Below are 22,808 nucleotides of genomic sequence, written 5' to 3'. Positions count from 1 at the left end.
AATATGATTTTGAGAATTCGACTTGAGACTCATCCTTGTGATGTGCTCCTGTAAATAAAAGGGAATACCGAGGTGCCCTCGTGACATCAGTCATAGATAGATCAGTGAGAACACTCACAAAATATGCCAAGAACCCTACACAAATTTCATTAAAACTCTCTCCTACCGAGTAATCATACTTAACACAGTGTCAGGATTCCAGCCTCCCCTCTGAAGGTAGCATATCCCACCAGTAAAGTAGACACACTAATACATACCTTCTGGGACTGTTGCTGCTTGGTTGAGTAAACACGTAAGTGAAGTAAAAGGCCCAGACTGTGCCTACAAGTAATCACCATTTGTGTATCATGTGTGTTCTTTCTATAAAAATCAGGTAATTTTCAGAACAGACTAACCTTCCCCCCACCTCCTGTATTATCAGGAGGTAAATATCTGAAACATTTTACAGAAATCCAGCTAAACGAAATTTTCAGTGACTATGGCAATCAGTGTCTACTAAAAATCTGAGCATGATCAGAAGCCTTACTGGTATGCTCTCTAAACCTGGAGATGTTACATTTGGTATGGCATTCTGCGAAATTATAACTCACAATGTATGTGTTTACTCAGACTCTCCCAAATTCACTTAATTTGATTTATAGAGTAATTTAGAGCAGTAAATTTGCATCAACATTAAATGAAATTAGTTTGCCAAGTTAGCTAGGCATTTATAGAAAGAAATGTATATCCAAAGAGAAAGTTTTGATGTCATATGTGTTTAAAATAAGTAAACATACAGTAGGGATTTTTTCCTACTTTTCTATTTGTTTTAAGGAACCAGACAGTAGTGTCAACTGTAATGACAAACATTTGACCATCAGAGGCTTACAGACTGACTTTAGACTATTTACTCAACAAGATGCCCAAAAGTGGGTGGCCTTACATTGCTTTGGCAGCACCATGGAGTCATCAAGGGCCAGGCCCTTCATCTCTAGGCCTACAGTTCCATGGTCCCAAGATGGATGCAGCAGCTCCAGGCATCACAATCCCACTGAAAGTTAGCAAGTACAGACCAGAACACACAAGTTTAATTTGGATAAGAAATCCTTCCCTGATACCTCTAGCACATTCCTCCTTAACTCTCCTTGGCCAGAAGAACTAAACCATTCACTGGTAAAGAGCAATGGAATCACCACAGATGGCTTATCCAGTCACGGTTCCTCCCTCCAGGATGCTAGTTTTCACTTATGACCAGCATATCAATTAGCACAAATGATAAAACTATTTTCCTTTTATTTTACTATTTATCTAAACTAACAAAATATTAGGTAAAAAAAAAAAAAAAGTGCTTCCATGGAATAAAGTTCATTGTTAGAAGTGGAGACAGTAGTCCATCAATATTGAAGAGATTCTAATATGTATGAGAGATTTTACAGCATGCTTCTCGATTAGTTAGCCCATTTAATTCTGTAACACTTCTGAGAGGCAGATATTATTATTCCAAATTCAGAGAATCAGATAATAAAACTCATAACTAAACTCATGTAAAATTAAGGACTTATTTATCAATCTCTTTTAAAATACCATTTTACTTTTGTTCTTATTACAACCCTGGGATATCTGAACTGCATGAAAAATTAAGGAAATAAAAAATGAGATAAAATGAAATTTAAGTGAAAATTTAAGAAAATTAAATTGACAATAATTCCATCACTCAGCAATAACTTTTTTTTTTATAATTTTGTGTTATTACCAATGTTTATTTTCTAAAATGTTCAAGTATATCTAGAGTTATATATTGTTTTTAAGCCTGTTTTTCGTACTTCACATTACATGGTAAATGTTTTCCCATGCTATGATTTTAAAGAATTGATTTGTAATGCCTACATTGTTGAAAATTTGTGTTAACAAACCTTTGCAAGGATTTCTGTTTTGAATGCCTTCAAGCAAAAATCTTTGAACACAATTTCTTTTACTTCCTTCTTTCCTACATTCCTTCATTCCTTCCTTATAGACAAAGTTCTGGAAGTGGAATTACTGAACAAAGGTAAGGATATACACTGAAATATTTTTCACACCAAATGATATTCCCAGCCATTTCATTCCTCATTTAATAATGCTGGGTATTATAATAAAAAGTATTGCCAAATTGTCAGAGATGGGAAAAGTTTAGATTTTCTGTAAACAATTTTATGCAGTCGGTAGATTCAGCCAACCCTGGAGACAGAGAGGGAATCTGAGTTTCTGAGTTGCCACGAGAATCTCACCTTAACCTGAAGAATTTCTAGTGCTTGGCTTCTCAGGGAGACTTATGGGGAAAGTCTGCCCTCTTCCTTTTCTCTGACTGTTGCTCTCTTGGGACCCTATCTTGCTCTTTCTCCACATGCCCAACCATGCTGAATTGAACACAGGGTCTTGGCGATCTCTGGTCTCCAGCCCTTGGTGCCAGTAAAATTCATGTGATTCCCATCCCTTACCCTACAAACTTGGCCTTCCCTGATTTCCGTCATTTTTCTTCTCCAAAGGATGAAGGTTGTGAGGTTCTACTGAGGTGCTTCCACTTTCTAGTTGCAGAGCCATTATCTTAATGAGACTGCAGGGCATCCATTTCTTTTGATCTATCTTCCCACAACCTTGGCAACACATTAGAATCACCTGAGGAACTTTATAAAAACTACTGATGCCTGCCACTGCCCGCCCCCGCAAAAGAGATTCTGATTGGTATAGGGTGGGGCTTGCCCATGAGTATATATTCTTGCAACTCTCCCATGGGATTCAAAATGCATCCAGGGTTAAAAAAAAAAAAAAAAACTGATAACATTTTCACTGCACTGCATCTATAAGAAATTCCTCCTAGGTTACACAGTATGGGTATTCTCTGTCTCCGATTTTCAGTGCAGATGTAGATGTCCATATCTACTCCCTTGTACCACTTCCCTTTCTAATACTGTTTGATCTTTCAATGGGTTATCAAATTCCCTCCATTCCACTCTATCCAACTACCTTCTCAAAATAGCCACTTGTACACTCAACAAGCAGGAGAACACAGGATGCTTATAACAACTCTTTTATCGCCATCCCCCACCTCCGAATCCTGCTCATCCCTCAATCCTCTTCATCTCAGTTAATGATGCCGCATCCCTCCTCTTACTCAGGACGGAAACCTAGGAGGGACGCTTGATTCATTCATTCCTGCCTTTCCTTCACAGTTAAGTCTTTTCACCCTCCAGGGAACAACCGATCCAACAGTGCATCGCACCCACTACACCTATCTCCACTCTAGTCTAAGGTGCCAGGAACTCTTGGCTTGAAAACTGCAGTGACCTTCTTACTTGTCCCCCTGTCTCCGATTGTAGCCTCTAGAGTGCAGCAACATGCAGCACCTAGAGGGAACTTTAAAAAATAACTTTTCCCTTACCTAAATCCCCCATGGTTTTCCATTACGATACAAATTCAGTCCAGGTTCTGTTAGTATCTTACCTTATCTATCTTTCCAATTTCACTTCCTGCCATTCTGGGGCATATTTGTTATGCCCAGGCATGCTGGCCATTTTTTCTGCACCTAAAAGACCTTGGATTTCATTTTTTTTCTTTCTGGTACACTTTTATCTCAGGCATCACCATACCTGGCTTCATCTCATCATTTGAGACTCAGTTCAACTATCATGACTTCAGCTAAGACCTCCCTAAACAACTATATAAATTCAAACTTTCTATCCTATAATCCTGTTCAGCATTTCTCACTGGTTGAAATTATCTTACTTATTTATATATTACTAAATGAATTCCCCTTCAGAATGTGCTAGGGGCACAATGCTTGAGTCAGTCTTCATCCTTACTGCAGCCCTGGAAGGAGGAGCCAAAAACAACATCTGGCAAATAGTAGGTGCTTAATAAATAATTGAAAAATGACGGCTCTTGATATGGCTGTGTGAAAGAGGCATTAGGTTTGCTTGCTTATGTCACTAACTTATCAGAACAGATTCATTCCCGCTTAAGCCATGATAAACATTTCCTATCACACAATGCTTCAATATAAATAGAATAAAACAAAACCCTAAATTCTCATTCTGTGGAAACTAAATCTACTACTATACTTAGATTTTTAAAATACATTTATATGGAAAGAGGAAAATGAGGAGAGACAGGAAAAAGTCGAGATAAATTTTAGCTTCCTCTAGAAATATCAATCTTACTTTATCTCAGCACATGAAATATTGCTTAATAGTTTACAGAATCTATCAAAATACAATTTGGAAGAAACACTTTGAAAAGCATTCTTTACTCAGCACTGAGAATCAGTTCTTAAGAGTAATCTACCTAAAGAAAAATAGCATGAGATAAGATGGCCAAAAAAATGAGAGAGAGGGTTCTTCACTCTTTAGAGGAACATTTCCTCTTCTGCTTTGTTTATTATGTCAGAAATTGAGACATCAGAGATTGACATAGACCTCAATTTCAAACTGAGCATCTCACACTTCCAGGGCAATCACACCGAAAGGGCACGCTGGTTGAGTCTGCCTTTCTCAAAGGCTGAGAAATTTACGTCTAGATGCCTGGAAATGTATTTTTCTAGTCACCACTGTTGTGAGATTTAAATTTTCACAGTATCCTTCTCTTCCTCTCTACAGTGCTTTCCAGCTTGAATTTGTTTTCAAACCATCAGTTCCTGAGTACAAAACTAAATATTTAAGGTTAAAGTTAGCTCCAAAAAAGAAAACATTAGCTCACAACATAAATAATGTGCAGCCTCTCATGATTTCAATTTGCTCCAATTCTCATCTATCCAAACATTCCTTGGTTTCAAATGTATAAATTATCAAACTCTTCAACACCTTGGTTTATAAGATGGTTTGATACCTGTAGACTTCGCAGCATTCTTAATGTGCTAAGAAATAGCCATTATCTCAGCTTTTGAAGATGAGGAAATTGAGGCTCATGGAGATGAACTCCACTAAGCTCAGGTATCTAATTTAACATCCACTTGTCTTTCTACAGTTTTTCTCTCTCTCGCTCTCGCTACAAGGCTACAAGGCCATGTCGCTTTCCTTTCTCTCTCTCTCTCTCTCTCTCTCTCCCCTCTCCTCCTCCTCCTCACACAGACACACAGACACACAGACACACACACACACACAGGATAAATCACATCATTAAAAGAGAATGATCAAAAGAAAAACAACTATTACATGCATTCCAATTCTAATAGATGATTTTCAACCTAATTAGATGGTAATAGCATCAGACAGTAGAAAACAAAACAAAAAGTTAACATCCGTATTAAATGAAATCCAACAAACTGTCCACCAGATTAAATTGGTAGGGGTCCCCTTCAGATAGCTAAGGTTAAGACAGCTGAGGAGATTTGGACCAATACTCTGAATAGGCAAGTCTATCAATCTAGAGGTGTTATTAAAATTTCTCAGTCTGTTATACAACGCTTTCAAGTTTTATTTTTAATGTCAAAAATATGACAACATGGTAGAGCCTAAGGCAACTTATCTTGACCTTAAAACTACAAAGCTTAAAGGACGGATTTGTCAATGATCAGCAAAGCCTTAACAGAGTCAGATTTTTTTTAACCCAAATAAAATTAGTCCATTTCTGCTTTAGTGTGAGTGATAAGGCAGCATAGGGACATCTCAGCCTGACAGAGCAATGCAGATAAGATAACCGAAGCACTGGTCTCCCTGCTCCTCATGGAAAAGACTGCGCCAAAGGGAAACAGATGTCAAAGAGCAGGGAGCTACGGGGCGCTGGTGTGGCCCTGCTCTTTCTCAGGTGGTTCTATTTGTAAAATGTGACATTCAAAAATCCAGTGTCATTTAGTGATTTGATGCTCGCCAACCTCTCCACCGCTGTTGGAGCTCCCTGGGTTTCCATGACTTAGTGAAAACGGCAGTAGACTTGTGGCTACATTATTGTAATTAAATCTAAAACTGGATGAATTTATACTTCCTAAGAAATATGTTGTGTGTGCCAGTAATTCCTCCTGGTCTCCTCATACCTCTATTTTTGAAATAGATTTACTTTCGTGTGTGTGTGTGTATTTGGCAATAACAGACCTACAAGTGGCTACCAAGCTCTACATCTGTCGGGAGACGGATATGAAACTCTTTTTTTAAAGTTATAAACAAGCAAAGTTCACGGGACTTTTAGGATGTAATCAAGTCCCACCTATATTAGTACACTGAAACATGGGTATTACTAAGCGCTAAACTGCAAAATATTCCACCAAAAATATATCTAAAAAGAAAAAAGGGAAAAAAAAAAAACCATCAGTGACGGGGAAGGAGTGGAGGAAGCCCAGAGAGAGAGTCAGGGGAATTGTAATTCAAAAATTCCACTAAGATTTTAATCTCTATTTCAGAACCTGGCCTCAGGGAATCTTTGCCACAGGAAACTCAGGGAATGTCTCCTCCAACAGCCTCACTGATGGAAGAACCTGAGGTTTCCAATATTGAGTTGTCTACTCTAAGGTCTCAACCAACTGAGTTGACAAAGTGACATTCTCAAACCAGGTCCAGTGGCTTTCCCACTGTGTCTTAATTCCTTTTCTCCTTTTTGAAATCATTCTTCTAATTATCTTATTTCCTATTTTCCTTGGAAGCAAAGAAAAAAAAATGTAACAATTAAGATTATGCAAAGGAACATAAACTTCCCTAAAGTAAGACCCTCTAGCCTCTCCCAGTCTCCATGGCATGGAAATCACTCCATGTTCATCAGATTCTTTTGTTCGTAGTTTACAATATGGTGGAGAATCAAAGTAGAAGTGGTAGACTAGAAATATGAAGATAAAAAAGCCTGGATAATCTACAAACTCTGGAGTCCTTGCTTAAATACTTGAAGTATGCTGTATTGCTAATGCCACCCTGCTACCCACACAAAACCTCAGATAGATGGCAGATGGTCAGGAAGCTGAGCCCTATAGTCCATTCATCAAACAGGCTTCTGGGAACAGCTTTCCATCTTTGAATCGCTCTCCCCATGGCACATGGCAACAACCCTTCTTCATCAAAAGCAAAAATGTTCTTGAACATTCAAAGAGCCTGACTCTCCTAGCACAAAAACATCTCTATTTTGAGAACATCCCAAGGTTCAACTGATTGCATGTAACTAACAATTGAAGATTAAAGTGGACTTCTCAGCACAGCAGTGAAAATAAAGTGATGGAGCAGCTAGGGTACTCTTCCCAAAACGCAGCAGGTGTAATTTATTTTTATACAATTCATTTGATACTTTGTATCTAATATTTCAAGGAAAGAAAGAAGTTCTAGTAGGGAGAACAGATAATTTCACTTGGCAAAGTAATTACATCTGAGAAAATGTGGAAAACTTCAGTGGCAAACTTCAGCAAAGTGCTTGATTTTAAACGTATCCCTGAAGATTGTCATTTTCTATGGTTTGCTCACAAAGAGACTCTCCTGTCAGTATAAAGAGCTCAGTGGCCAGTAATTTCATTCAATTTTCACAATGGGAGTGTAGTACATAAAGACTTTCCATATGTGGCAATTAGTCTTCAAACACTACCACTTAGATATGCAGCTATTTTATGGCAACCAGAATGAGAACACGCACATTCCCTGTGAACAACACTTAGCAACTGTACTTATACATTGTAGAATAGGAGGGAGCTGAGAGCTGCAAATTAGATTTATGTCTGATATATCTCCATTTTTGTACATGTCGGTATGAGGGAGAAAATACAAACATCGTGATAAGAGTTAATTTTGAAAAAATGTCAAGCGTCTATAAAGTTTTGTTCTGATAAAATTATTCTCAGCTCTGCTCTTTAATATCTCTTTTCAATATCTGTGTTCAAACAAAATATTTAAGTTGTTCCATCCTAGCATCAAGGCCCTTATTGCTGGTAATGTTTTAAAAAAAAAATTAGGGGTTTCTAACTGTAAACAATTTTGCAAGTTACTCCTTTCCCCTACTCCAAATAAATGAATCACTACCGCTTCTACCCAACCCAAGAACCTGAAAGGCATAAAACTCGAAAGGTAATTGTTCAGGTATCAGTCCCTGCAGAGTTCAGATGCGGAAAGCCTACAGGAAGGAGCTGGGCAGTAGGAACTGTGCTTCGCAAACAGCATATTCTATGGACCATTTTCTTTAGAGTTAACATGTTTGCATTATCTAGTCATTTAGAAGTAATAGAGCTCTTTAGACTTTACGACACTCAGCCATTTGCAGTGCATTGTAGGAAACAGCATTTCATTATTTATCATAAATTACTCAGAGCTGCTCCCGATGAAAGATGAGCATCAATGTGGTACCACAGAAGGTCACACAAAACCAAATAAAGGGGAAACACAGATTTAATGCTAGCTTTGTTAAGACCCCATCTACAGCTTTGTTTCCTTCCTTTCAAAAATCTCTTCTGATCATACACACAAAGACCCAAACAAATAACTAAAAAAAGAAAATTTACCCTTATCTAACTCAAAAACATACACTGAAAATAATCCAAGCAAATAACTCTACTACCTCAGCTGACTTATGAATGTTGGCTTCAGTGAAAATTATCCGATCACTGAAAAACAGAGGAGAGACGCCATTGACTATTAATACTAATTTAACATCTGCACTTACACAGTGTTACAGCCCCTCTGTCTGGTAAAAATGAGCAACCAAGTAAGTCAGCAAGAGTGATGAATCTGATTCTAATCTGAAAGTTCTTTATGGTGAACAAAGAGGGTGACAACTAATTTTAGTGGTCAATGTAGGTAAATGAACAGATGTAGTTTAGGTTTAAGACAGGAACTCTCTGGCAGACACAGTGAGAGCCTCATCTTATTACAGAGCCATCTTCAGGGTTCCGGAGGAAGCAGCATCTTTCCCCCTCTCATTCCTCACCATGTGATGAGTGCATTCAGGGAAATCAACGGTGCCATTGCCTTTTGAATGATTTGCAGCGTCAGCATTAGATTCCAAAAGGTGCTGAGTGGCTTCTGGAAAGAGGACCTTAGATGAAACCAGAAGAGTAACGTGGCCATCAAAACACACAGTAGTTTTTGCCTCTGAAAATTCTGATGGCAGTTGCAGGTTAATTTAGGTGAAGCAGTAAAATCAAGAGTTTCTTCTTTTTATTCTCTTCGCTTCTGTACTTGCAAATTTTCAGTTATTTGAAAGCTACTATTTGGGGTTAAATCTAGGCCTGTGGTGATGTGACTATAAAATAAACATTTTAAAACATACCAATTCTACTGCTTCTTACAGCACTTTGAAGAAGCAGTGGAATAAAGTCAAGACAAACAAAATCAAAGACCATATCTTTAAATAACTGGGGACAAAAATGCCTTGGAGAATCTTTAGATTTTGCTACTTATTCCTTCCTTGAAGTCATCCTAGAAACCCTGTACCTTCTGAAAATACTACAGATACTGTGCCAATTTCTTGCACGAACCCTGACTGTGGTTCCTCATGGCAGCCTGATTATATCCTCCCAAACCCTCCCTCCTTAATCAGGCACTGACTTAAGGAAAAGGTGAGACTGCCTCGCTAACGTCAAGAGAGGCTCTCTCTGCCCACCAGGCCAAAACCCTCACTGGCTCCCACACACGTGGGGACATGCACACTTTTACCTCTGTTGGTGATCTTTTACTACCCTGGCCTCAATTCTCCATTTCTCTGTCTAAAGAAATTCTCCCTTGAAACTACCTATGTCCACTTTGATCACTACTTTCTGAAATGACCTAATATACTTTTCAGTTGTAATCACACACTTCAGCACTTAATTATTCCAGAGAACATATGTTCTGGTCTTCTCAACAAAACCATAAATGCAGATGATGAATTATCTTCCTTGTATATAATGCCTGCAGAACTGTGATAAAGTTCTACACTCTCAGATACAAGTCACTCTCAAATACAAGCAGGGTTTTACATGTGAAAAGTATGGTAACTTATGCTGTATCGGAAAAACTCCTGACATGGGTGAAATAAAGTTTTATGTAATATAAACACAAAGTATTCACTCAGAAAGACTTAAAATGAAAAGGAGTGTGGATATCTGCATGGAGTCTCAGTAAGCTGAGATCCTGAGAAGAAAGGGAGTTGTTGAAGCCTGGAAGACCCTTCTCTGCATGTTAGACTTCAAGGCATGACCAACAAATACTCACGGTTATGATCTAGTGTCTGTAAATGGAAAAATCCATAAACTCAGGCCACCCTGGTAGCATGAAGTAAAGGTCAAAGGAATGTTGTGAAAGATTTCTTTTATATTTTTAAGTTTGTATTGTTGTAGACAAAAAGTGCACAAATCATAAGCATACAGTTCAATGAATGTTGACAAATAGAATTCACCCATGTAGTTAGCACCCAGATCAAAAAGCAGAATATTATCAATATACTACAGCCTCATATCTTGGGTCTCCTTCTATTCACTATCTGCCTCCTCCCCAAAGATAATGACTACCTTGACTACTAACATTAAACACTATATAAACAGAATCATATTTTTGTTCTGACTCTTTTTGCTCACCAATGTTTTGGGGAGCTATCCTAAAAATCTTTGAATACAACTCATCACCAAAGTAAAGAGCTATGTGCCCTACAAATCACCGCTTTTCATTGGCCTATGGAATTTATCTATCTGTAGTCCAGCCACCTAATTTTATGTGAATAAATACCTTGTGATTCTGTGACAGCCTTATAGCATCTAATAAATCTTTGAATTGGTCATTCTACCTACTCTTATTTGACCTAAGCCCTGCCTTCTATGACCCAGCACAACAAACTAGCCTTTGCATGCATTTCCCTTCTACTTGATCCTTAAAATAGACCAGGTAATTGGTTACTGTATTCACAATTGATTGATTTCTATCAGCTATATCCATGCATAGCAATGCTACAAAAGTCCGTCCCACATCTGCAGACTTGTAGAGCCATTAAGTAACTCATTAAACTTCCATCTTCTTTATCCCTATAAGGTCAAAGCTGATAATCCAAGGCTCAGAGTAAGACACTCTGCCTTCAGTATGGCAATATTTCCCATGAACAAATGAAATGAATTTCTATTTCTACAAATCCGCATTTCACAGCAGTTATCCAACTCAGTCAACACTTTAATGCTGACACCACCAATTTAGACACAAACTCTTAAATGAACATTAAAAAAAAGTCTTCATAGATGGTCACGGGGATGGGGAGCACAGCAAACGGAATGCAGTTAACATTAATATATTGGCTAGGTGAGAAAGAGCAATTAGGGGGATCATTTTATAAACGATAAAAATGTCTAACCAATGTACCATATACTTAGAACAAATAATAAAATTAAATTAAAATAAAATAAAATAAAATAAAATAGTCTTCGCGGAACCAAACCCAACAATTGAACTGACTCTGATTCATGGAGCTTATTCTTTTATTTTTTCAGAAGTTTAAAAATTGCTAATTAGATAGATAATTCATGACCATTAAATAAAACTCAGAAAATGTGGCAAAATACAATAAATTAAATAGCATTTCTATTCCATAATCCAGAAATCATCATTAACAATTTGGTATACTCCCTTTGAATATAGTTACTATATGTTAAAGCTATCTATAAATCCACATAGCTTAACATAATTGGCATCTAATAGAATTTTCTAATACAAGTTCTAGATAATTATATAATAAACATTTTCCAATATATTTTAATTAGTAAACTCAGTTTGATGGCTTTGTAAGTCTATTACATGGGCGAAGTAAAATTTATCATTTTATTTTAATCTAAAACATACAAATGCATATACACTTGCCAAATATTTGGCTATAGGATTCAAAGCTTTTCTCTGAGTAAACTTCTTTTATCTTTCTTAAGAAAAACCACACCTAAAATGTATATTTTAATTTTTCAGTTTGTTTATTTATTGTGGGATGATAATGTAAAGCCACATATGAAATAATTCAGGTGCAAATTTATTATGGATATATAAATATATTCTTCCTTAAATTTGCCCACAATGTCAACAAGCATTTTTTAAGGGACTTATCTTTATGGAGTATATCCAAAGTAATCAATTTAGTTCTAATAGAAGGCACAATTCAATGGTTTCCATAGTATTTAAATACAACTGGCATCAACAAGTTAAGAGCTAATAAAAACTACATACTACTAAGTAAACAAACCTCTCATTTGGGGAAGGCAAATGTCCTACCAACTGGGGCTATTAAACATAAAGTGGGCATTTATCATTTTTTTTTTAATACAGAAATAGAGTTTCATACTGAAAAGGCAGGTAAATAGAATTCAGTCAAGATAGTGTCTAATACAACCACTCCTGCACCCTTCTTTTCATTTTTTTATTCCTCATCTCTAGATTTTGCCATCTAGCTGACAAAAAATTTTTGTTTAACAATAAATTTGGGTAAGCAATCTCATTTCCACTCTTCTTTATGAGCACAGCTGTCATTCTTAGTCTACAGGATTCATTCATAGTCTTATGGATTTTGACAATACAGGCTTCCTGACATTACAGTATTTCAATCCTTCAGCATGGCCATTCGAAGATGTATAACCCAATCTTAGTATTTGACTTATTTCTGTTCTCTTTTTATGAGTTTGCAAAGGTAGAAATGCCAATCATCTTCCATTTTAACAGAACTTTTTTTGACACAATATTTGACACAGAAATGTCAAGCAAATAAGCAATTGCGGGGTCCAATTTGTGGTTTCCCGCAGACTATCAGAGTCTCACCACCAATACTCCTCTTCTTAGGACTGTAGGCTAGTCAATGATGGGTATCTTACAGTACAGTACCAACAGGAATTCAGACGTTCTGCAGGAGACATTGCATGTGGTGCAACACCCAACATTTATTTGGTAGAGTTGGTATTTAAGTGTCTGTAAAACTATAAGGCTAACACTCCACGTGTTCCCTGACGCATTTCATTGGTCAGTCTCAGTATATGATACAGCAACTACTTTAATCAAAGCACATTTGGAATGGGCAGAGAAGACAATTTTGGCTAGATTTTAGGAAGCAGAGAAATAAAGTCTGTGACTGTTCTTTTGTCAATTGTTCTATTGAATCATGTATGAGCAGCTATAGGAGAAAACAGAGTTAAGAAGATCAAGGAATAGAAAAAGGACTACATTATCTTTTGTTGAAACATCCCCTAAATTTCTGTGGATTGAAAACCAGAGCAATTTCTCTGGTTTAAAAGGCTCTCTTTTATCATAGCAAAGAACAGGGACAGAGCAGATGTGCCATTTATAGAATTTACAATGGTATATGCCACTATGAATGAGCTAAGGGCCTGAAAGAGGAAATATACACTGATATGGCGACACTGTATCAGTGGGTTAGGATTTGCAGTGGGGAGAAATTAGCTATAAAATGATGTTCTGATCTTCCTGATCCTTCAAATTATGCCAGTTAAGCATGTACTAGGCAAATTATATAACCACTCTAGGCCCAGCTCTATTCTCTGCATGATTGAGATAACCAGACCTAGGCTGCAGGCCTAGATAACTGTCTTTGAATCCTTGTTTCAGTAAATAAATATGAGAAAGTATGTAAAGGGCTGATCCTCCTGGCACACAGTAAAACTCCATAAATAGCAGCTCTAGTTTTTATTATTACCTCAATTCTATTACCTCAATTCTCTAGCCCCTTCCGAGACTGAGATTCTGTGAAGAATACTTCCACATTTCTAAAAGTAAAATTTAAGGCACAGAAATCAACAGAATAGGACACCAAAATAATGAGAGGGGTGTGATTTTCTTGCAGTGAACCTTTAACTCCCTCGCAATCCATAGGAAGATCATGCCAAGGGTCACATGTGGTCCTGAGAAGGGTATCTTAGGAGGCAGGCTGATATATTCAAGAATTGTTATCAAAAGTTTAGCATAAAAATTCTATTCTCATAACCATGGCTGTAATTATTAATGCTAAAGTAGTTTCATATATTCGGATAATCTTTTATTTTTATAAATGCTCTTATAACCTATATTGCATTCATGATAAACACTGTAACTTCTTGGAAAAGGCCTCAAAGACAAAATCTTATCATTGGAAGCTGTTGAACTTCTATTATTAAACTTCATTCTGAATTCTGTTTGCAGGCTTCTTTCTGACTAGGCTTTTTTTATGCCTGGGTATGGCAATCTATGATTTATGTACAATCACCAACCTGTCTTGAAAAATAAAGGCTTATAATAAGAAAGTAATACTTTGAAATGTAATTCAGGATGAAATTGCCAACCAACACAGACTCGAAGCAAGATGTCTTCAAAATGTTAATATTAAAGTTCCCCAAAGTGCAAAGGCATACATCCAGAAGAGCTCTTTGTTTAGTGCAAGCTACCGGTGTAATCCTCTGGAAACTAAATCTCAGTAACTCCTAAGAGGGGAATAGAATGCAATGCAGAACTACCTATTTTTACTAAAGTTTTCTCCAAACTCCAAAGACTCAACGACAATGAGGTGGTACAGGAATGGAACAAAAGGGAGCCATGAGGCATTCTTTCTTTTATCAAGAATCTTCAGATTCTGTGGATTTCAGATTTCCAGATACTCCAACAATCTCATTCATTTTCCTCAAAATTTCAGTTCCTCTGATTAACATATGTCCAAAATAGGCTTTAAAAAACATCTACCAAGCAAACAAGAAATGGTGGACTCTAGTTTGGAACTAAACTGTCAAGGTGATCTGAGGTAGATTCCCACACTGCATTCCATGGTGTGTGCCAGGTATCAGAGAAGAACCCAGGGGAGATCCAAGAGTGTACAAGAATATTAATCTCTCACTGTGATGAAAGATCCCTCAAGCTCGGTAACACACTGGCTCCAGTATTTCAACTGAATCCAATGGCCAAATGAGTTGCTAGATGAAAATACCTAGTCTGTCCATTTCCCATTTTCTCTTGACATTAAAGAAGGTTTTACAGCTTACAAGCTCTTTTACAAGTAGTATAGGAGACAAGTTATTATCATTACCCTCATTATCCTAGAAGAGAAAGTTAAAGTTTAAAAAGATTCAATTGGTTCTTTGAAGTTGCACTGTTATCGCAGGTTTCAAAGCTACAAGTTTTTATTTGTTTGGTATTTTATACAAATCTTTGTCACCCTCACATGAAAAGTCCCTAAAAAATATGGTCATTACTGACATACATTTTCTGTACTGTAACCTACTAAAAGAGTCACTTTCTTAACCTAGCTCTCTTTAGCCAGCTCACTGTCACCACTCCTCCAGTGTGATGAACACAGTAAAAAGGTCACAGCTATTAGGCTAAGCTCAAGGAAGCCTGCACAACTCTGCAACCACATGTTGAGTTGTGTTCTTACCAACGCTCAGTCAGGGTAACAAACCTGCTTATGCTAGTTGTTCTTACTGCAATTATATAATTTAGTTAAATTTTAAGTAAGGCAATGATATATGATTGTGAAAATGAAAAATAATTGTAGTTTCCATTAAAATGTGGTTGAATGCTTTGAAGAAACTGCAAATGGTGAGTTGTTTTTTATTGTTGTTTGTTTTCGTCTGTTTTAAAAAAAGAATAAAACTACTTTGAATTATATGAACAAGAAAACCATAAAAGATTCCCAGAGCAAGGGATATATTAGATATATTATAGTATTTATGAAGACTATAGGATCAGATTCTTTCACCAGTATTTTTAAAAAAGAAACATAATTAGAGGTGTGGTTTATGAAAGAAAGAAAGGGAGGGAGGGAGGAAGGAGGAGGGAGGGAGGAAGGAAAGGAAGGAAGGAAAGGAAGGAAAGGAAGGAAGGAAGGAAGGCAGGCAGGCAGGCAGGAAGGACAAACCTAAGATCAAACTAATAGATACATAGTCAAGAAAAAGCCTTGGCCCTAGGGCAAGACATGCGAGAATAAACATTGTATACATTTTATTTTAATCTTCTGTTTTTTAAACCATTACTTATATGGACTTTTTTAAATTAACCAATTGACTACCATCATGGAAATGCCCCTAAATTGATGTTAAATATTCATTAAAATGAATTTAAAAATTCAAACGCATAATGTGTAATGGATATAATAGTTTGTTTAATTGTACAATTTTTTTGTGGAATCAGATAATAAGTGCTGTCAACATTAATATGATTGGTATACAAATATGGGATAATAAAAGGCCATCAGCCTTCTGCCAAGTTTTTGGAATCTTTAAAAAAAATTTTTTGAATTTAAAAAATAAAGCACCAAGGCCATTTAATAACTCAATTACCTAAATGGGTACAATTTTTTTTTCCCTGAACTTTCTACATCAACTTAAAGAATCTAAGATGTCTTACTGAATGGGTTGACTTTTAAAACAATTCAAAAGTCTCTAAGGAGCCTTCAGACAGTCATGATTCAATTCCATAAAAGACCGGATAAGGGAGGAGTGCAGGAAGTTCTCATTGAAAGAGTAGTGAGAAAGGAAACCCAATCTAAACGTGTCCTAAGGCTTTCACTAATAATTTTAAAATTGGGAAACACCTATTTAGGTATGTTTTCATCCTGATATTACAAAGCTTGAAATTATTGAGTCTAGCCCTGCCTTCACTATGTACATGATCCTGCCTTCACTATGTACATGGTTCTGGAAGAAACACCTTCTGGGGTGTAGACAAGTAAAAGTTCTAGAACCTCAAAATATCTCAGTGGTATTTGTCAATGTAGTACCAGCTCTGTGCCTCCCCTAACACAAAGATCTGAAGATAAAAACAGATTCAAAGGAAGAAGAATGAATTTCAGTTCTATTCGCAAGTGATTCAAATGCATTTTGCAGACTTAGATTGATGGCTCTTCCCTTGCTCTTATACATTTCAGGGCCAACTTTCATGTTCCATTTTCAATATCCCAGAGAGAATATTGAGATATGTTTGGCATTGATATCAGATCTTATAAAGAAAGAATTTCTACAAAAGAAGCGAGTTGAAAAATCAGCCTTCTTCTCATCATGGTATGGAGAGGAAAAATGGTTGGGAGAGTATTTTCGAGAGAAGACAGATCCTGTTCCTCTATACAAGAGACGTCCCAGGATAGGACTGGTTTCAAAATCTGCACCAGCACTCCTGCTTGTGGCCCAACCTGGATTTAGAAAAACTGTTTGTTTGTTTTTTAATATCAGAGACAAGTTTCCACAAACCAACTTTGCTGTTTTCTTTTTTTTTCTTTCTTTCCTTCCTTCGTTTCAGACAAGCTTGTAGATCAACACTGTGCTAAAAACAAGCTATCAGGGAAATACCACAAATACAAAGGTGGCTGGGGTCACAAATCAAACCTGAGGAAGAGATTCTCAATTAGCCAACAGTATTACCAATCCTTATCTCAGCCATGAGGAACTGAAAAAGCTTAAAGCACAGTCATAATGCACTGAGATCAAACTAAATATGGCCCTTAAAAGAGCCTTGTCAATTCTATGCCCACCCCTGCCCCCTTTTCTTCCATTTGAACCATGAAGTATATAAGTGTCTAAAGAGTGAAATGTACAGTATGATTGATTAAAGCAGAAAAGTCTCATAATCCTGTATTAAGGCCAAAAGAAATCAAAACATAGTCAGGTTGCAGCATGCGCTCATAAAAAATCTCTCAATTGGATTTCATAAGAAATATTTATCTTGAGCTCTGAATCCTCTCACTTTGACTACCACACATGATTGGGGTCAGCACCTTCCATGTTGAAATTCCTTTGAGGGCCTCAATTCATGTAGACAGAAGACAATGTATAGGAGTAACTTTAAACAAATTATATCTGAGGCTGCTTACAAAGCAACCAAGATTACTCTTATTGAAAGACTAAACATGTTTTAAAAGGATAGAAAAATAGTTGGTTATCAGTGGCTCTCTTCAAAATTACAAAAGGTATGACAAGTTAAAGTTTTATTTAAACAGACTTGGTTATATTAAAATTACCCTCATACCATGTTTAAACATCAATTATATATTTACACCTATTTCTTCACTAAATATACTATTTAAGATTTGTGATCCTACTCACTGGAATTAACTATGTATTTTCCAAAAATAACCCATTACAAGTGGCTCTTTGTGTTTAGTATTTGAATTTAGCCAGTGACTCTGATATTTTACCAGTTAGTTCTTTTTGCTGACTAAAATAATCCACATTTGCATTGACAATATTCTACATAATATGCTGCAGATCTGAAAACACAACTCAGTGTAGTGTAAAAGGCCTTTTGTACACTGATCAAAATCACTTTCCTCAACTATCTGTAGCGAACCTCTCCTTGGCTTGGAAAGCTGGTCAACTGACCTACATTTTCAGATCCAAAATGCTTCAAAGATGTTTTTGATGAAACAATATACTAGTGACAATATGCTGAAGATATTTGTTTCTAAAGTACCTGAAGGAAAGGCAAGTCTTAGGCAACAAAATGGGAACCCAAGAGATCCCGGAAACGAAAGTTTAGGCTCAGCTCATGTTCTAAAGATCAGAAGATAAGAAGAGTCAAGTCAAAGCCCTTCTTCTCTCTCTGCCTTTCAAATTCAACATTTCTTTGTCTCAAATCCTACAGAAAATTAGAAACAGTCTTCTAAACTGGGCCTTCCTAACAGCAAAAATAGCTTTTGCTTCTTGTTATCCATTATTAGCAAGTGTGTTTATGCTAGAGTGAACCAGCCTTTTCTACTCCAAAGAGTTATGTTGCCTTTATAGACAAGATCCTTCTGACTGACCTAGGATGAATACAAAGACGTTCATTCTATAAACCTTGAAGTGTTCAACTGAAGAGCAAAGGCCATGGCCATTAAAGAATTGGTGAGTCTTGAAAAAACAGGGTATCATCTTTAGCTGTCCCAAGGTGCCACGACATAATCCATGACTTGAGTTTAAAAAAAATAAAATAAAAGGAAGGAAAAGAAAAAAAGCCCTACTGAACTCTGGAAGTAGGAGCTGGGCAAAAGGAGAATTTCTCTCCTGTGAACTTCAGTGACATGATCAAAACAAGTTAAAAATATGAGCTGTTCAGACCATTCCTCAGCTCACAACAGCAGTGTTAAAGATCCCGCAAATGAAACCTTTATTTCAGTTTGTTAAGCATCCTGCAATCTTGAACCAAGAGAATAATTACACTATACTTTCTCTTTAAATTACTACATAACATACGTATTTAAACTCATCTTTTATGGAAACTATGTAATCTTCCTTTCATTAAAATTTCCCTTGTTGATATATGCAAACCAGGTCAGTTCCTACTGAATTTGCATACCTGCATTTTATCCTTTAATTCAACTCCTTAATAAAGGTTTAAAAAAAGAGCAAGACCTGGACCTCAGATACATATAAAACAAATACTACTTATATGTCTATGTGAACACTAACACCATTAATAACCCCCACCCCTCGCTTTTTTCCTTGGGGCTTTGAGCCCTGTCAATAGTCATTACTTATTAAACAGGCTGCCATTCCCTTCTACAGAATGTAGGAAGAGAGAGAGCATGGAGGGGTAGAAATAATTACCTTAGGCTTTTCTTTAAAGACCTCCAGAATGAAACACAAAGAAACCAATTGAAAAATAAGATGAAATCCTCCCTCCCTCCCCGCAACACACATACAAGGTTAGGAAGTACACCCACACTCCATTATTCCTATCAACTGTATCAAAAGAAAAGATAAAAAATCTGAGGTCTTCAGGATAAACACATATATTTTCAATTCATTGAATACATTCACACATACACTTGCTCATCCTTTATCCCTTCACAAAACTCAAGCTAGATTTCTTGAGAAGCCTGTAAGCACCTCCTGAAAAAAATGTGTTCTCAAAAATGATTGCTTCAGCCAAAAGAGAAACAGCAAGTTACCGGTTTGACTGCCATCCTGGTTTGTGGCAGATTCCCCCTTCCCCTCTTCTCCCTGTCTCCCAATTTATATTCTAGCCTGCTATTTTACAAAGCAGAGTAGGAACGGCACAAGGTATTTCTCTCTTGGACCTTACCCACAAATACACTAAAACCTAAAAAAAGAAAAAAAGTTTCAAGGGTTAAATAACACCCAAGGGTAAGACCCTAGGTCAGAGAAATGAAAAATTAACTGATGACTGAAAGCAACCCACGTATTCCTACTGAAGAGTTAATGATGAGATGAGCACTATCCTTTTCGCTCCAGATGTTATAGCTCAAAACAGATACGCACTATGAAGACAGCATAACCAGGCAGTTTTTGGAGAATAGCCTTGCACAGAACTTGAACTGGCAGACTGAGGGTTTGTCCTAAATAACCTTCACAGGTTGTACAAACTGCTCCCATATCTTGATCAATAGTCAGGTTAAGAAGCTAAGACTTTCTTAGTATAAGAACAAGGTGGGGGTATCAGTGAAAGGTCAATTAGTCATCTAAAAGATTTCCAAAAATATAGAAAAATATGCATCTCCTATATAAACAGAAAGCTATCATGCTTGGGGCAAACTGGCCAGTACTGGCAGCAATTTAGCCGAGGTTGAAAATGCTAAATTCAAAGTCTGACCTGTTTCAAAAGGGTTGGATGTTCTCATCCTTAAGTGCAGAGAACTCTGTCCCATTCTGCCTAGTTTTTGAGATACAGAGCGAGGAGAGATAAGACTCACACCCCACCTTTGGGAAAGGAACAAAAGCAAATGCTTGACAGAGCTGAAAAAACTCCTCCCTCGTCAGGACTCTATACAGGCGGCAGCTCTGCAGGGCTCCCTTCATATTTCTCCCTAGTTCACTCACTCTTGGCGGCCACAGAATCAATTTCTACACCTTGGAATGGCCACAGGCAGGCTTGGGAGGAGGGAGGTGCTCGGTTTAGCCCTTCGCAGTGGATCTCCTTTCCCTGCCTCCCCCAATAGCTTCAAATTAACCCTTTCTGGTCCCCGCCTGGGTCAGGATGCTCCAAGTGTCTACAGCTTCTTTCCACCAACCTCTCCATCAAATCATCAGCCCCACGCCCTTCCACCGCCCCCAAGGGACATAACTTCCCTCCGTGATTTATCTTCGGTCAATTTGCGTGTGCTTTTCTTCCTCTCCTTCCTACCGGCGGGGAAAGGGCTCAGTGCGTTTGGAAGGCCCTCCCTCCCTCCTTCCTCAGATCTCAACAGAAGCCGGATCCCGGAGCTCGCCAGCAGGTCTGCAGTGAGGAGGGATCGCACTCGCGTTAACCCTTTGAAGGGAGTTAGAGACGTGTTCTCATTTGGGACCCACTGAAGTAGCACCCGTGGAGCCTGACAATCTCCCTCCACTTCCTACCGCCTCCACTCAACACATGGACCCAGAACGGGCCGACACCTTTTCTCTCCCTTATGGCCGGTTTTAACTCTCTTACTCTGTGCTCCAAACCTGTAATGGGGGCGGGGGCGAGACGGAGGATGCTAGAAGACAGACGGCGAGGGGAAAAGACAGCAGGAGGACAGAAAGAAAACTCAGTAGTAAATCAGAGTCCAGACACAGTGTTTACTTACGAAATTTGGGCCTGGTGCTTGTTTCTGGCGTGGTGGTGGTAGAGGAGGAAGACAAGGTGGTAGTGGAGGAGGAAGCGGCAGTGGCGGCGGCATCCTGAAAAGGAGACAGGGTCCAGGAGGGAGTAGAATCATGAAGGTAGGAGGAGGTAGCGAATGCCGCAGTGGGCCAGGAGGGCATTGCCTGGGTACTGGGGGTTCCTGGCACTGGGGGTCGGGAACCCGGCGTGCTGCTACTGAAGGAAGGAGCCGTGGTGGACAGGACCGTCGGGGGGACCGCAGTGTTCCGTGCGGTGGTGGAGCGCGGGCTTGCCCGGATGGGTACCCGGTGCCCGGGAAAGCGAGTGGGCGCCCTCGTGATGGTGGTCAAGCGAGTACTAATCCTGTTGGGCGTCCTGGAAGAGGCGGTGCCTCCGGCGGAGGGGGTAGCGGGGGACGTGGTGGAAGTGGTCGTGGTGGTGGTCTCCATGGCCTTGGGGAAGGAGCTGGGCTTGGAGAGAAAGAAGGGGTCCTGGCCCATCCCCTTGGAGTCCACCAGGTCGGTGGGCACGTATTCCTTGACGGAGCCCACCACGATCCATTTGAGGAGCATGAGGCTGAGCCCCAGGCCGATGAAGCCGATGAACAGAGGCACCACGCACAGCCACGTCTGCTGCCGGTTCCACACGATGCAGTCGCTACAGCGTAACTCCCGGGGGGGCTCGGCCGCCCCTTCGCCGCCGCCGTCCGGGCCCCCGCCCGCCGCCGCCGCTGCAGCCGCCGCGGTGCCCTCCTCGGCCGAGGCGGCGGCTGCCGAAGCGGCTCCAGGTGGCGAGGCAGCGGCCGCCCCTTCACTCATCCTAGGAGCCGGTCTTCACCTTCGCCCCCCCGAGGGCCGCGCCAGAGGCATGGGGCCGCGCCGGCCGGGCGCAGGCACGGGCTCCGGCGGCGGCGGCGGCGGCGGCGGCGGCGGCGGGCTCCGGCGCAGGCAGCGGCCGCGGCGGCCGCATGCAAATCGGCTCCCTGCCCCCACGCCCCTCCCCCCGAGAGGCGGGCGGCAGGCGGGGAGGAGAGGAGCGGGGGAAGGGATGCGGGTCGGGGAGGGGGCGGCGAGGAGAGCGGAAGAGGGGCGAGACTGGCCCCGGGCCCCGTGGGCTGGTCAGGGAGCGGCGGGGCGCGTCTGCAGCCCGCTAAGCGGCCTCCTGTGCGCCGGGGCCCCGCGTCTGCTGCTGCTTCTCCTGCTGCTGCTGCTGCTGCTGCTGCTGCCGCCCGCCGCCTGTATGCGCTCCTGCCGCGCCGGCATCCTCGGGGCGCCGCGCCCGGCCCGCTCCCCGGGGCGCCCGCCCGCGCCGCCACTGGGCCTCGCGCCGCCTTCAAGGGCCGAGCCGACTGGCCGTGGGCTGCCGAGCTCCGAAGAGCCGCATTCCGACACAGGGGGCCGGCCTGGCCGCCGCCGCTCGCCTGAC

The 22,808-nt window shown here is 39.7% G+C and overlaps 1 protein-coding gene across 5 annotated transcripts in view; it reads right to left on the bottom strand.

Moving 5' to 3' along the window:
- NRG3 (neuregulin 3) overlaps nucleotides 1–22,359 on the bottom strand; it is a 990,054-nt gene extending 967,695 nt beyond the window's left edge. For all 5 annotated transcript variants that reach the window (XM_039872262.1, XM_039872258.1, XM_039872257.1 and 2 more), the window contains exon 1: nucleotides 21,367–22,359. In XM_039872262.1, the coding sequence (XP_039728196.1) occupies nucleotides 21,367–22,201 (835 nt within the window). In that variant the 5' untranslated portion in view covers nucleotides 22,202–22,359. The remainder of the gene's footprint in view (nucleotides 1–21,366) is intronic.
- Nucleotides 22,360–22,808: the final 449 nt, after the last annotated feature.

This window comes from Pteropus medius, unplaced genomic scaffold (genome assembly GCF_902729225.1).
Source record: "Pteropus medius unplaced genomic scaffold, Ma_sr-lr_union100, whole genome shotgun sequence".
Classification (NCBI taxonomy): domain Eukaryota; kingdom Metazoa; phylum Chordata; class Mammalia; order Chiroptera; family Pteropodidae; genus Pteropus; species Pteropus medius.
This window is presented reverse-complemented; position numbering and strand designations above follow the sequence as displayed.